The 14942-nt window shown below is 52.0% G+C and overlaps 1 protein-coding gene across 6 annotated transcripts in view; it reads left to right on the forward strand.

Moving 5' to 3' along the window:
* Nucleotides 1-14741, forward strand: part of LOC143478484 (bridge-like lipid transfer protein family member 2) — a 47736-nt gene extending 32995 nt beyond the window's left edge. For 5 of the 6 annotated variants that reach the window (XM_076977467.1, XM_076977469.1, XM_076977468.1 and 2 more), the window contains 18 exons: nucleotides 248-347; nucleotides 453-649; nucleotides 827-1115; nucleotides 1239-1396; nucleotides 1474-1677; nucleotides 5208-5307; nucleotides 7045-7227; nucleotides 7307-7428; nucleotides 7505-7660; nucleotides 7784-7905; nucleotides 8003-8183; nucleotides 8456-8542; nucleotides 9211-9321; nucleotides 9412-9547; nucleotides 9726-9847; nucleotides 12590-12691; nucleotides 12804-12938; nucleotides 13229-14741. In XM_076977467.1, the coding sequence (XP_076833582.1) occupies nucleotides 248-347; nucleotides 453-649; nucleotides 827-1115; nucleotides 1239-1396; nucleotides 1474-1677; nucleotides 5208-5307; nucleotides 7045-7227; nucleotides 7307-7428; nucleotides 7505-7660; nucleotides 7784-7905; nucleotides 8003-8183; nucleotides 8456-8542; nucleotides 9211-9321; nucleotides 9412-9547; nucleotides 9726-9847; nucleotides 12590-12691; nucleotides 12804-12938; nucleotides 13229-13414 (2691 nt within the window). In that variant the 3' untranslated portion in view covers nucleotides 13415-14741. The remainder of the gene's footprint in view (nucleotides 1-247; nucleotides 348-452; nucleotides 650-826; nucleotides 1116-1238; nucleotides 1397-1473; nucleotides 1678-5207; nucleotides 5308-7044; nucleotides 7228-7306; nucleotides 7429-7504; nucleotides 7661-7783; nucleotides 7906-8002; nucleotides 8184-8455; nucleotides 8543-9210; nucleotides 9322-9411; nucleotides 9548-9725; nucleotides 9848-12589; nucleotides 12692-12803; nucleotides 12939-13228) is intronic. The other variant, XM_076977472.1, reaches the window with a different exon arrangement.
* Nucleotides 14742-14942: the final 201 nt, after the last annotated feature.

Consider the following 14942-nt stretch of genomic DNA (forward strand, 5'->3'; position numbering starts at 1 on the left):
GCACACACACCACACACACACACACACACACACACCCCGCACACACACCCCGCACACACACCACACACACACACACACACACACCCCGCACACACACCACACGCACACCACACGCACGCACACACACCACACGCACACACCACACGCACACACACACACACACACACACACACACACACACACACACACTAAAAGGTGTTTGCTGGTTCCTGGGTCATTGTGCTGCTGGTGTTGGTGTTTTGTGCAGGTTCACTACTGGGCATCATTTGCTCAACAGAGGGGAGTCCAGCTGGAGTGTAGTAAAGGACACATATTCACTAGAGGAGCACAGAGACTCATCCCACAAGGTAAGGGTTAACACACACACACACACACACACACACACACACACTTCACTCAGTCTCTGCAGGGTGTAAACCGGTGTGTGTGTGTGTGTGTGTGTGTGGTCGTAGCTGGTACCGTGATGAGAAGGCTGATCTCTGAGTGGAGCGTGACTCAGATGATGAGTGAGTTATCTCTGGTCACTGTACACCTCATGTCCTCCACCTCCGACGAGACTGCAGACCAGATCAACGCCCAGGTGAAGAAAACACACCTGCTCAGTCTCTCCTCACTCAGCTATCAGAGACAGAGCCACCGCATCGAGGAGGTGAGAACCGTGTGTGTGTATGTGCGGGGTGTGTGTGTATGTGCGGGGTGTGTGTGTATGTGCGGTGTGTGTGTATATGCGGTGTGTGTGTGTGTGTGCGGGGTGTGTGTGTGTGCGGGGTGTGTGTGTGTGTGTGGTCCCATATAAACTCATTGACTCCCTGCTTTTTTTCCCCAGGAGGTCAGTGTGACGGACGAGACCAACGCGTCATACACACACCGCCTGTGTCTGGTAGACCTGCGGGCGTCCTGGACCGCCACCAACCGCAACATCGCCTTTGGCCTCTACGACGGCTACAAGAAGGCCTCGGTGCTGAAGCGAAACCTGTCCACCGAGGCGCTGAAGGGCCTTCGCATCGACACGCAGCTGCAGGTCAAGAAACTGAAGCGCTCGGCGTCCACCTACGCCCCCAGCTCCGCCCGCACCGCCCCGGCCGCCCACCGGGCCGAGAAGAGTCAGAACGAAGGTGCAGCACCACCCGCGTGTGGGACTCCCTCACCCCACGACACAACGCTACAGGGACGCTGCACACGTTGTTGTTACGCGGGTTTAATTTGAGCGGTGTCCTTATTAATACTTTGGCCTGCAGGCGCCTCCATGCTCCAGAAGCTGATCGAGGAGACGGACCGGTTCGTGGTGTTCACGGAGGAGGACGCGGGCGTCAGCGACCAGCTGTGTGGAATCGCCGCCTGCCAGACGGACGACGTCTACAACCGCAACTGGTGCATCGAGCTCGTTAACTGTCAGGTGCGCCACCCGTTCCCCCCCCCATCTCCCTCGCCTGTTGCCATGGCGTTGCCCTCTGACCCGTGATGTGTTTGTAGATGATGCTGCGTGGTACGGAGACCGCCGGGTGCGTGCTGGTCTCGGCTGCCAAGGCGCAGCTGCTGCAGTGTGAGCACCACCCGGCCTGGTACAACGACACGCTCAAGCAGAAGACCACCTGGACCTGCTCGCTCGACTGCATGCAGTACTTCGCCACCATGGAGCCCAACCCTTCTGAACTGGACGGGCAGCTCTGGCTGCAGGTACCTCTTCCCCGCCCCCCTCACACACCACCGCACACCCCTCACACACCACCACACACCCCTCACACACCACCGCACACACCCCTCACACACCACCGCACACACCCCTCACACACCACCGTACACACCCCTCACACACCACCGTACACACCCCTCACACACCACTGTACACACCCCTCACACACCACCGCACACACCCCTCACACACCACCGTACACACCCCTCACACACCACTGTACACACCCCTCACACACCACCGCACACACCACCACACACCCCTCACACACACCACCACACACACCCCTCACACACACCACCACACACACCCCTCACACACACCACCACACACCCCTCACACACCACCACACACCCCTCACACACCACCACACACCCCTCACACACACCCCTCACACACCACCACACACCCCTCACACACCCCTCACACACCACCACACACCCCTCACACACCACCACACACCTCACACACACCACCACACACCTCACACACACCTCACACACACCACCACACACACCCCTCACACACCACCACACACCCCTCACACACCACCACACACCCCTCACACACCACCACACACCCCTCACACACCACCACACACCTCACACACACCACCACACACCTCACACACACCTCACACACACCACCACACACACCTCACACACCACCACACACCCCTCACACACCACCTCACACCCCTCACACACCACCGTACACACCCCTCACACAGCACCGCACACCTCACACACACCACCGCACACCTCACACACACCACCACACACCCCTCACACACCACCGTACACACCCCTCACACACCACCGTACACACCCCTCACACACCACCACACACCCCTCACACACCACCACACACCTCACACACACCACCACACACCTCACACACACCTCACACACACCACCACACACACCTCACACACCACCACACACCCCTCACACACCACCTCACACCCCTCACACACCACCGTACACACCCCTCACACAGCACCGCACACAGCACCGCACACCTCACACACACCACCGCACACCTCACACACACCACCACACACCCCTCACACACCACCGTACACACCCCTCACACACCACCGTACACACCCCTCACACAGCACCGTACACACCCCTCACACACCACCGCACACCTCACACACACCACCGCACACCTCACACACACCACCACACACCTCACACACACCACCACACACCTCACACACACCACCACACACCCCTCACACACCACCGTACACCCCTCACACACCACCGTACACACCCCTCACACACCACCGTACACACCCCTCACACACCACCGTACACACCCCTCACACACCACCGCACACCTCACACACACCACCGCACACCTCACACACACCACCGCACACCTCACACACCACCGCACACCTCACACACCCCTCACACACCACCGCACACCTCACACACACCACCGCACACCTCACACACACCACCGCATACCTCACACACACCACCACACACCCCACACACACCACCGCACACCCCTCACACACCACCGCACACCCCTCACACACCACCATACACACCACCGCACACCCCTCACACACCCCTCACACACCACCTCACACACCACCTAACACACCACCGCACACACCCCTTACACACCACCGCACACCCCTTACACACCACCGCACACCCCTCACACACCACCGTACACTCCCCTCACACACCACCACACACACCACCGCACACCCCTCACACACCCCTCACACACCACCGCACACACCCCTCACACACCACCGCACACACCCCTCACACACCACCTCACTCCCCTCACACACCACCTCACACCCCTCACACACCACCGTACACACCCCTCACACACCACCGTACACACCCCTCACACACCACCGCACACACCCCTCACACACCACCGCACACACCCCTCACACACCACCTCACTCCCCTCACACACCACCTCACACCCCTCACACACCACCGTACACACCCCTCACACACCACCGTACACACCCCTCACACACCACTGCACACCACCCGTGGAAGCAGCAGCTGAGAACAGGGTTCCCACGGGTCCTTGAAATCCTTGAAAGTTTGTGAATCTGAAAAAATAAGTTCAAGGCCCTGGAAAGTTTGGAAAGTTTTTGAAAACAGGCATAAAAGACAGCCGTCCTTGAAGGTCCTTGAATATTTTGGGGGGTTTGAAATTTCACATGGATGAAGACCGCAGTCAAGGAACAATAGGGCACAGTTGGTAGGAAGTCAATATTTAGAAAAGATTGCTATGAAAAAGATTGTCATAATGTTTTAAATTTCTCATCCTTTGTTGAAACATATGACCTGATATAGGGGCAGTCATGGGCTGGTGGTTAGGGAACTGGTCTTGTGACCGGAGGTTCGTGGGTTTGATCCCCAGACCTGAGGCCATGACTGAGGTGCCCCTGAGCAAGGCCCTTAACCCTCAATTGCTCACTTGTATAAAAATGAGATAAAAATGTAAGTCGCTCTGGATAAGGGCGTCTGCCAAATGCCGTAAATGTAAATCTGATATGATAGTTATAAAGATTTTAAGAAAGTCTGCAAAGTGATTCCTTTAGCATTAATTCAATTAATCAAAAATGTCATTTTATATTCAGAGTTGACTGTTTCGATGCCCGGTAAAAGTGAATGACAATCTTATTACACTTGAAGTCAACTAAGTTAATCACTGATGGTATGAGACAAAAGATGTAAAGGATGTAAAAGATGTAGAGATTCTTTCAAGAAACATCCTAATACAAATTATAAAACCACAATGGCTTGTCAAATGGCCCATATCTTCTAAAGTAAAAGAGACTCATTTCAAAATAATAAATAAGAAATATCCTGTATCCATGTTTCTTGAAAGAAGATTTAAACTTTATGTGGATTCATGTACCTTTTGTAAGTCAGAAGATGAATTCTTGGAGCGTTTGTTTTTTCATGTCAACATTCACAAAGTTTTTGCATGGACACTAGAAACTCGATTAATCTCAAACTTAACATTCTTTCTTTTAATACCATTTTGGTCATTCTCCTGTAGAGAAATTTGTTTGTTTGTTCAGCACCGAAAGTTAGTGTTTCCTGTATATAGTTAACGTATGTGTAGCCGCTTTACGTGGATGTCACCTTCTCACAGGTCCACTGCTAAATTGCCAGTCATGTTGAGTGTGAATTAAGTTTTCGTTTAATCAGTGCTTAATGTCATGCACAGAACACTTCAGGATGCATTGCTTGAAATGGCATTCGGTCTTTTGAATTTGCATTGAATTGACATAGTTTTTTGACAACATATTCAGGGGTAACAGTAGATAAATGGTGCCAGGTGCAGTCCTTGAATTTGCGGAAGCTGGTCCTGGAATGTCATTGAAAGGTCCTTGAATTTGATGTTAATCAAGGTGTGGGAACCCTGTGAGAAGCGTTTTGCATCAAGATCGTTGATCAGATGGTGTTGATGGTGGCTGCCCAGGTGACATGTCCCTGTCATCATCGTGCAGGTGAAGAACATCGAGGAACACAGGCAGCGTAATCTGGACTCTGTGCAGGAGCTGATGGAGAGCGGCCAGGCGGTGGGAGGCATGGTCAGCACCACCACAGGTACACCACAGCACCACCCACACACCACAGTACCACACACACACCACAGCACCACACACACCACCACACACACCACAGCACCACACACACACCACAGCACCACACACACACCACAGCACCACACACACCACCACACACACCACAGCACCACACACACGCCATACATACACCACAGCACCACACAAACACACCCCACAGCACCACCCGCACCACCACACACTCTTATCCAGAGCGACTTACAAAGTGCTTTGCTTCTGATCACAGAATTCATCCTAGGAAATAGTAGATAGGCCAGAATTCAAGACACCATTGAGTCAGACTACTAAACTACATTGTCATTACAATGTCATTACCTAATGTTTTGCAAGTTAGATATTTGCCAAGAAGCACAAATAACCATAGACAGACATACAATTTAAGAACAACGGCAAGTGGTATCAGCTGAGTTGGTGCTCTGGTAAGAACTCAACAAACAGGTGGGTCTTCAGTCTACGCTTGAATATAGCAATAGACTCTGCAGTCCTAGCAGCTAATGGAAGATCGTTCCACCATCTTAGAGCCACGATGGAGAATAGTCTGGATCTTTGTCTTTGTCATGAGACTTTAAGCATGGAGTTTCGAGTCGAGCCAAGCTTGAGGTTCTGAGTGTTCACTGTACGGATCGGCTTTTGACCATGGACATTGTGTAGGGAGGGGCCAGTCCATTTTTGGCTTTGTAAGCAAGCATCAAGGTTTTATATCTGATGCGTGCCGCCAGTGAAGAGAACGTAGTAGAGGAGTCACATGTGAGAACTTGGGGAGATTGAAGACCAGTCGTGCTGCAGCTTTCTGAATTAGTTGTAGAGGTCTGATGACCCGTAGAGGAAGACCTGCAAGTAGGGAATTGCAGTAGTCCAGCTTAGAGATTACTAGAGACTGCACAAGCACTTGAGTACCTTCCTGTGAAAGGAAGGGTCGTATTCTCCGTATGTTGCAGAGGAGAAATCGGCAGGATCTGGTCAGTTTTGAAACATGTGTTGAGAAGGACAACTCATAGTCCAACGTTACACCCAGGCTTCGTGCAGTTTCTGATGGTGTTAACAAGGTGTTCTCAAAGGAAACTGTGAGGTTGTTGTGTGGGTTTGGGGTTCCTGGAATGTACAGAAGCTCAGTTTTGCTAGGGTTGAGCTTCAAGTGGTGAGCAGTCATCCATGAAGCAATATCTGCCAAGCATGCCGAGATACGCCAAGAAACCTGGATGTCAGAATGAGGGAAGAAAAGAATTAGCTGGGTGTCATCAGCATAGCAATGATAATAGAAACCATGAGACAAGATAATGTCATCAAGGGAATGAATATATAAAAAGAAGAGAAGAGGGCTTAGGACTGAGCCTTGGGGGACTCCAGTGGAAAGTTTACATGGATTGGATGTGGATCCTCTCCATGTTACCTGATAGGAACCATTTCCAAGCAGAGCCAGTCACACCAAGGCTAGAAAGAAGAGAGAGGAGGATGTTGTGGTTGACCATGTCAAAGGCTGCAGAAAGTAGGCTCCGCGCTACGGATTCAGGCTTTAGACTGACCGTGACCTGTCCTGTGTTGGACTGACCGTGACCTGTCCTGTGTTGGACTGACCGTGACCTGTCCTGTGTTGGACTGACCATAACCTGTCCTGTGTTGGACTGACCGTGACCTGTCCTGTGTTGGACTGACCGTGACCTGTCCTGTGTTGGACTGACCGTGACCTGTCCTGTGTTAGACTGGAACCAGCCATCACAGGTTCAGGAGACACAGCAGGTCCAGCGCATCATCTCCCGTTGCAGCTGCCGCATGTACTACATCAGCTACAGCTACGACATCGATCCTGAACTCGCCACGCAGATCAAGCCACCAGAAATCCACCACCACCACGAGAAGGAAGACCTGCTGAAGAAGCAGGCAGGTAGGATCCAGGGTTCCTCAGACACGTGGAGTAGCACGTCATTTAGACTCCTAAACACCTCTCTTGATCTTCATCCAAGGTGCTGTGGACACCTTCACTCTGATCCATAATGAGCTGGAGATCTCCACTAATCCAGTGCAGTACGCCATGATCCTGGACATCGTGAACAACCTCCTGCTGCATGTGGAGCCCAGGCGAAAGGTTGGTGCCTCTAGCGGCCGTGCGGCCAGTGCTGGTGAAAGTGCAGCTTTCTAAGCCCCGCCGTCGCCCCCTGCAGGAGCACAGTGAGAAGAAGCAGCGCGTGCGCTTTCAGTTGGAGATCTCCAGCAACCCGGAGGAGCAGCGAAGCAGCATCCTCCACCTGCAGGAGGCCGTGCGGCAGCACGTGGCCCAGATCCGCCGCCTGGAGAAGCAGATCTACTCCAACATCAGGGTCGGTGCCTCCCTGCTTCAGTGCTGTTCTGACCAGCTAGGTTTCACGTGGCTTTTATGCGTACGATCTGAGCATTTCTCGCCTCGCTCACGCTGGCCTGCGTTTGGGCTCGACTCCCATCAGGCTCAGCCGGAGGAGCTGAGAGGAGACGAGCAAGCGGAGATCAACCTGCGTCTGCAGAGCCAGCTGAACCAGGAGAAGACCGACCTGCAGATGAAGAGCGAGGAGCTCAACATCCTCATCAGGCAAGTGCTCAACAGAACCCGTTCTTACGTTACCTCAGGCTCTGGATTGGGAGTGGGTGGTTCCGCATGGTGAAGATGATGTGGTTTGGCCCTCCAGGTGTTTTAAGGACTTCAAGCTGCAGCGCGCGAACAAGATGGAGCTGCGGAAGCCTCCGGAAGATGTGAGCGTGGTGCGGCGCACGGAGATCTACTTCGCCCAGGCACGCTGGTGCCTGACAGAGGAGGACGGGCAGCTGGGCATCGCTGAGCTGGAGCTGCAGAGGTTCATGTACAGCAAGGTGAGGCCTGGGGGGCACGTGGAGGGGCAGACGCCTGGGGGGCACGTGGAGGGGCAGACGCCTGGGGGGCACGTGGAGGGGCAGACGCCTGGGGGGCACGTGGAGGGGCAGATGCCTGGGGGGCACGTGGAGAGGCAGACACTTCTATTCCAGGATAGACACGCACACAGTCTTGGACTGACTGAATTAGTGCAGTGTTTGTGCTGATTCTCTATTCCGAAAATCTGTTTAAATTATATTAAAGATCTGTAAGACGGACTCTTTTCCCACAGCTGAACAAGTCGGATGACACGGCCGAGCACCTCCTGGAGCTGGGCTGGTTCACCATGAACAACCTGCTTCCCAACGCTGCCTACAAGGTACTGCCACGCTGGCTCCTTGGTGCCTCGGTTAGCAAACGCGAATCCTGTGGCCACATTATTGGTGCTCCAGCTTCCACCCCTGAGAAGGAGCAGCAAATGAGGAAAGACAGAGCACCACCTTGTGGTGATTGGTTGAGATAAATGGCCATATGATGGGCTTATAAAAAGTCATAGCATTTGAATATGTAACTCGAGAGAACCTGCTGGTTTGTGTGTCTGTTTGCTGAGTTGTAACTTTTCTGCGTGGTTTCCCTTGTGCAGCACGTGAGGGTATGTATGTAATTCAGCCTGCCTCACATCCGTCCTACTGCAACCATGCAGAACAAACTCCAAAGTGCATTTTTCGCATTCACTCTCCAATCCAATAAGTACCTGTTGCGTTGTTGTTCTGGGTCACCGTGTGTCTGCGTCTGTACCTCTGCTGCCATCTGCATCGTTAGTCGTCTGTTCACTGTAGCTGGGCTCCGCTGCCACCCCCATTTTCTTTTTTGATTCTGAACATCTCACAACATCTCAGAACAGCTGGTGTGTTGCATCTACGTCTAGCTGAGCAGAAGGAAAAGTGCTGATCAACAGACCCATCCATACATTAGCATGGCCAGCACTGTGAGTCCAGTCAACAGCAGACGTGCTGTGGTCTTCTGACTTGTGATCTTGTGCTGTAGGTGGTGTTGCGTCCCCAGAGCTCCTGTCAATCCGGCCGACAGCTCGCCCTGCGAATCTTCAGCAAAGTCCGGCCCCCTGTGGGTGGGATTTCTGTAAAGGAGCATTTTGAGGTAAGTTGGAAACATGAGTTGTGAACCTGTTTGAATCTTTAGGTTGTGGTTGTATTTCCAGCGTTTTTGAACCTGTGCTTGAATCTCAAGGTCAACGTGGTGCCTCTCACCATCCAGCTCATGTACCAGTTCTTCAAGAGGATGATGGGTTTTTTTTTCCCTGGACGAAACGTGGAGGAGGAGGAGGTTGGGGATGAAGACGACAAGTCTCGATTGGTCACTACAGGTTTGCCTTCACTAATGATCTGTTGTAATGAGCTCACAAAATCTGGACATCCATACCCCTCTGATCAATATTGGTCAGTATTAGAGTTGATTTAGCATCCACAGATGGACAGTGATTCCGGGTGACCCTGATGGTGTCCTGCAGACCCTCTCCAGTGCTCTTCTCCCTCTTGGATCAGGTGTGGTGAAGCCCAGGCAGATGTCCGAGGACTCCATTGGGGGACTGGGACCCAGTAAAGGGGTCGCGCAGGGCATAAACCGCACAGCCGGGGTCAGGAGGTCATTCCGTAAGCCACCTGAGGTACGGTGATGTGTGTGTGTGTGTGTGTGTGTGGGTATGAGGGTATGCCGGGTATCTGTGGTCTGCCTCTGAACCATAAGCATACACACCATCACTCTCATGTGCATATTATCCACATCTGAGTCAGTGAATAATAATTTTAAATTGATGCTTATTCTTATTCCATGGGCCCACCACCTGTGGGAGAGGTAGTAGTAGGGGTCTAGTGCATTGTGGATTGGGCGATGACTGAAGGTGGGAGCCTTGGTGTACTGATCCTCGGTTACTGAAGCTGGCTCTTGGAACATGGAACGTCACCTCGACACACGGTTTGGGTTCTGGAACTAATCTGAGAGAGAGAGAGAAGCTGGACTTCTCGAGAATGGGCTTACTCCTAGCTCCCCGGCTCGCTGCCTGTGTGTTGGGGTTTTTCCCGGTAGACAAGAGGGTTGCTTCCCTGCACCTTCGGGTTGGGGAACGGGCTCTGACTGTTGTGTGTGTTTATGAACCAAATGGCAGTTCAGAGTACCTGGACTTCTTGGAGTCCTTGGAGGGGATACTGGAAGGTGCCCCTTCTGGGGATCCCATTGTTCTGCTGGGGGACTTCAATGCTCACTAGGGCAACGACAGTAGGACCTGGAAGGGCGTGGTTGGGAGAAATGGCCTCTCCGATCTGAACCAGAGTGGTGTTGTTATTGGACTTCTGTGCTCGTCTGTCCATAATGAACACCATGTTTGAGCACAGAGGTGTCCATAAGTGCACATGGCACCGGGACACCTTAGGTCGCAGGGTGATCGATTTTGTAATCGTATCGTCGGACTTGCGACCGTGTGTCTTGGACACTCGGATGAAGAGCGGAGCTGAGCTGTTAACCGATCACCACCTAGTGGTGAGTTGGATCAGATGGCGGGTGGGGATGCTGGACAGACCTGGCAGACCCAAACGTATGGTGAGGGTTTGCTGGGAACGTCTGGCAGAGCAACCTGTCAGAAACGTTTTTAACTCCCACATCCGGCAGAGCTTTGACCGCATTCCGAAGGAGGCCGGAGACATTGAGTCCAAATGGGCCTTGTTCCGCACCTCCGTTGTCAATGCGGTGGGCTGGAGTTGTGGCTGTTAGGTTGTCTTTGCCTGTCGAGGCGGCAATCCCCGAACCCGATGGTGGACACCTCGGGTAAGGGAGGCCATCATGCTGAAGAAAGAATCCTATCGGGCCTGGTTGACTCGTGGGACTCTGGAGGCAACAGATGGGTACAGGAGGGCCAAGGGGATCGCGGCTTTGACCATAGCGGAGGCAAAAATTCGGGTGTGGGAACAGTTCGGTGAGACCATGGAAAGTGAATTTCCATTGGCTCCGAGAAGATTCTGGGAAACTGTCCGGCAACTCAGCAGGGAAAAGCAGTTCCCGACCAACACTGTATTACAGTGGGGCTGGGGATCTGCTGACCTCGACTGAGGATGTCATTAGGCAGTGGAAGGAATACCTCAAGGATCTTCTCCATCCCACCATCACGTCTTCCATAGAGGAAGCAGAGCTGAGGGACTCTGCAAGGGGTTTGCCCATCACTTGGGCTGAGGTGACCAGGGTAGTGAAACTCCTTGGTGAAAAGGCTCCAGGGGTGGATGAGATCCGCCCTGAGTTCCTTAAGGCTTTAGATTTTGTGGGACTGTCCTGGCTGACGTGTCTTTGCAACATTACGTGTACAGTGGGGTCAGTGCTTCTGGACTGGCAAACCGAGGTGGTGGTTCCCCTTTTTAAAAAGGGTGACTACCAACTATCAGTGGATCACACTCCTCTGCCTCCCCAGTAAGGTCTATGTAGGGGTATTGTAGAAGAGAGTCTGGTCAATAGTCGAATCTCAGTTACAAGAGGAACAATGTGGGTTCTGTCCTGGTTGTGGAACACTGGACCAGCTTTTCACCCTTGCGAGGGTCCTAGAAGGTGCATGGGAGATCGCTCAACCAGTCCACATGTGTTGTGTGGATTTGGAGAAGGTATTCAACCATGCCCCTCAGGGGTTCCCATGAGTATAGGGTACGGGGTGCGCTGCTACAGACTATCCAGTCCCTGTACAAACGGAGCAGGAACTTGATTTGGATGGCTGGCAGTAAGTCAGACTGGTTCCCAGTGGGAGTTGGACTCCACCAGGGCTGCCCTTTGTCACCGATTCTGTTCATAACTTTTATGGACAGAATTTCTCGGTGTAGCCAAGTGGTGGAGGGGGTTCAGTTTGGTGGCCTCAGGATTCCGCGTCTCCTTTTTGCGGATGATGTGGTCCTGTTGACATCATCGGGTCAGGACCTGCAGCTCTCGCTGGATCAATTTGCAGCTAAGTGCGAGGCAGGATGAGAATTAGCACCTCTAAAACTGTGACCATGGTACTCAGTCGGACAAGGGTGGAGTGCTCTCTCTGGGTCAAAAATTAGTCATTGCCTCAAGTGGAGGAGTTCAAGTATCTCGGGTTCTTGTTCACGAGTGAGGGAAGGAGGCAACGAGAGATTGACAGGCAGATCAGTGCTGAGCCAAAAGGCAAAGCTCTCGATTTACTGGTCAATCTACATTCCGACTCTTACCTATGGATAACACTTTGCTTAGGCTACTAATCCCGTGACCCGAACCCGGATAAAGCGAATGACAATGGATGGATGGCTTATTCCTGTAACACACATGAAGTGACCTTGATTAACGATGCATTAACTCTTTCCTTGTACACGTATGTCAGATCCCAACAAAATTTCACACCCTTCTGGTTTCTGTTCAGCACCCCGTGGATGACATCGACAAGATGAAGGAGAGGGCGGCCATGAACAACTCCTTCATCTACATCAAGATCCCTCAGGTTCCTCTCTGTGTCAGCTACAAGGTGAGCACTGTGGAGTTGAGTGGGGCACGGTGCAGTGATGGACAGGGCCTAAACCCTGCTCTCCTGTTTGCTCTCTCCTGTCTGTCTGCTCTGTCCTGTCTGCGGGGTGAAGGGTGAGAAGAGCAGTGTGGACTGGAGGGATCTGAACCTGGTGCTGCCCTGTCTGGAGTATCATAACAACACTTGGACCTGGCTGGACTTCGCCATGGCTGTGAAGAGGGACAGCCGGAAAGCTCTGGTTGCCCAGGTAACCTCCCCATCACATCATGGAGATGAGCCCTTTATTATAAGGTTACACTATTTGTCCTGTGTGGTGAGATTTTACTTGTTGTCCTGATGAGGTGATGAATGTGAGATATTGACCTGAAAGCCTTTAATCTAGTGCACATCTGTCATTGTTGGATTGTAGATTGTGTAGCATGTAAAATTAGCATACACATTATTCATTTAGTGGTCAGAAATATGAACTAGGCATGTGTGAAAACCCTTCTCGCTGACGTGACTTTGGTTGACGTGACTCTTACTGGCTCTGGGCAGATGATAAAGGAGAAGTTGCGGCTGAAGCCGGCCTCGGCGTGTGAGTCTCGGAGCCGTGTGGTGGAGGGCAAGACCGACGGGGGCCTGCAGCAACAGCAGGAGGATGAGAAGGCACGGTTGCTGGTGGGCGTGAGCGCTGCAGACAGGAGCTCCAGCAAGAAGAACATCTTCAGCCGTCGTAAGTGACCGTCCAGATGGCGGGACCAAGGGCCTGGGGGTCTCGGCTCTCCCGAGTCCTGTCAACCTCTGGCCCAGTCTGCAGAGGTGTAGGGGAGCTGAGAGCTGGACCAACTGATGCGAGAACTAGGAGACCACCCTCCTCTACACCAGACGTGCTTACTGAAGGGCGTACAGGCCCAGGAAGGCTGAGGTCCACCCTGAGGAGGAGCCTCACGCCCCCGGACGCCCCTCGCACCCCTCACAGACGGTTTCAAGCTAGTCCCCCTGCAGGGAACCTGACACGCACACACTCCTTCTTGTTTTTCACCTGTTTCACATTGTTGCTCAGTGCACTACACCTAGACGGTCTCTGTCACTACAACCATTTCAAGAAGCCCTCAAGATTTTAAGGGGGTGTTCATTTCACAAGTTAATTATCCACACATTTCATAACTGTACCACAGATGTATCAGTCCTGTATTAATGAGTGCTGACATTTCTCCTGCGGGATCGGGAGACTCTGATGGGGATCTGGACACACTGTTGAGGGTCGGGACACTCTGTTGGGGGTCGGGACACTCTGTTGGGGGTCGGGACACTCTGTTGAGGGTCGGGACACTCTGTTGAGGGTCGGGACACACTGTTGGGGGTCGGGACACACTGTTGGGGTCGGGACACTCTGATGGCTAAGGCTTGTTTGTATGCACTTTGTAAGAGATCCCTGGAATACAAAAAGGGATCAGAAATGGGTCTCACTCCAGTGATGCGCTTTGTGCTCATAAAAACCATTGATATTTATGGACCCACTGCCCTGGCCACTGATTACAATGCACCCTCAATGAAAAAGCTGTTTTGAAATGTGCTTCTATAAAGCTCAAGACATAACTAAGATTCCAGACTAGTAACAGCTGTATACTATAGACTTGTTGGCATCAGATATACTGTACTAATGACATATTTGTGCAATACCTAGAAGAAAAGCAGATGGAGTACCTGCTGCTTGGCATGGTGATTGGTATGGTGATTGTGTCAACATAAATTTTGATGGGGATTTTTTAAAATGAAACACTCAGTAATGCTAAATTTAACACTGGCACTTTTGAAAGTTTTTATTGAATGTTTATGGTTTGTTTCTTCGTGTCTCATTTCAGTTTCATGTTGGGTGCTGCAGGTCTTTTGCTTTCAAAGATCGGAGGAGAAACATCAGCGAATGTCGGTCATGTAGCACTTGAATGTGTAAAGACGTCTTTCTTATCTGAACATTAGCTGTTTTTGTTTCTTTTTCATTTGACTGGAGTATATTGTGTAATTTAATTTTCAGGATTAAAAAGACCCAACAAACGTGGAGTGTTTTCATTCTGATTGCAGCTTCGCTTCCTTCCCCGTTTTTCTTCACATGGATCACCAGTGAACGTGAAACCTCAATCGAAGTTTGTCCTCTGCATTTACCCATCTGTGCAGTTAACACACACACACTAGTGATCACTAGGAGGCTGTGGTTCATGGCCTCAAGTCTGAGAATCGAACCCACAACCTTCTGGTCACAAGACTGGTT

Source organism: Brachyhypopomus gauderio, chromosome 16, assembly GCF_052324685.1.
Source record: "Brachyhypopomus gauderio isolate BG-103 chromosome 16, BGAUD_0.2, whole genome shotgun sequence".
NCBI classification, from domain to species: Eukaryota; Metazoa; Chordata; class Actinopteri; order Gymnotiformes; family Hypopomidae; genus Brachyhypopomus; species Brachyhypopomus gauderio.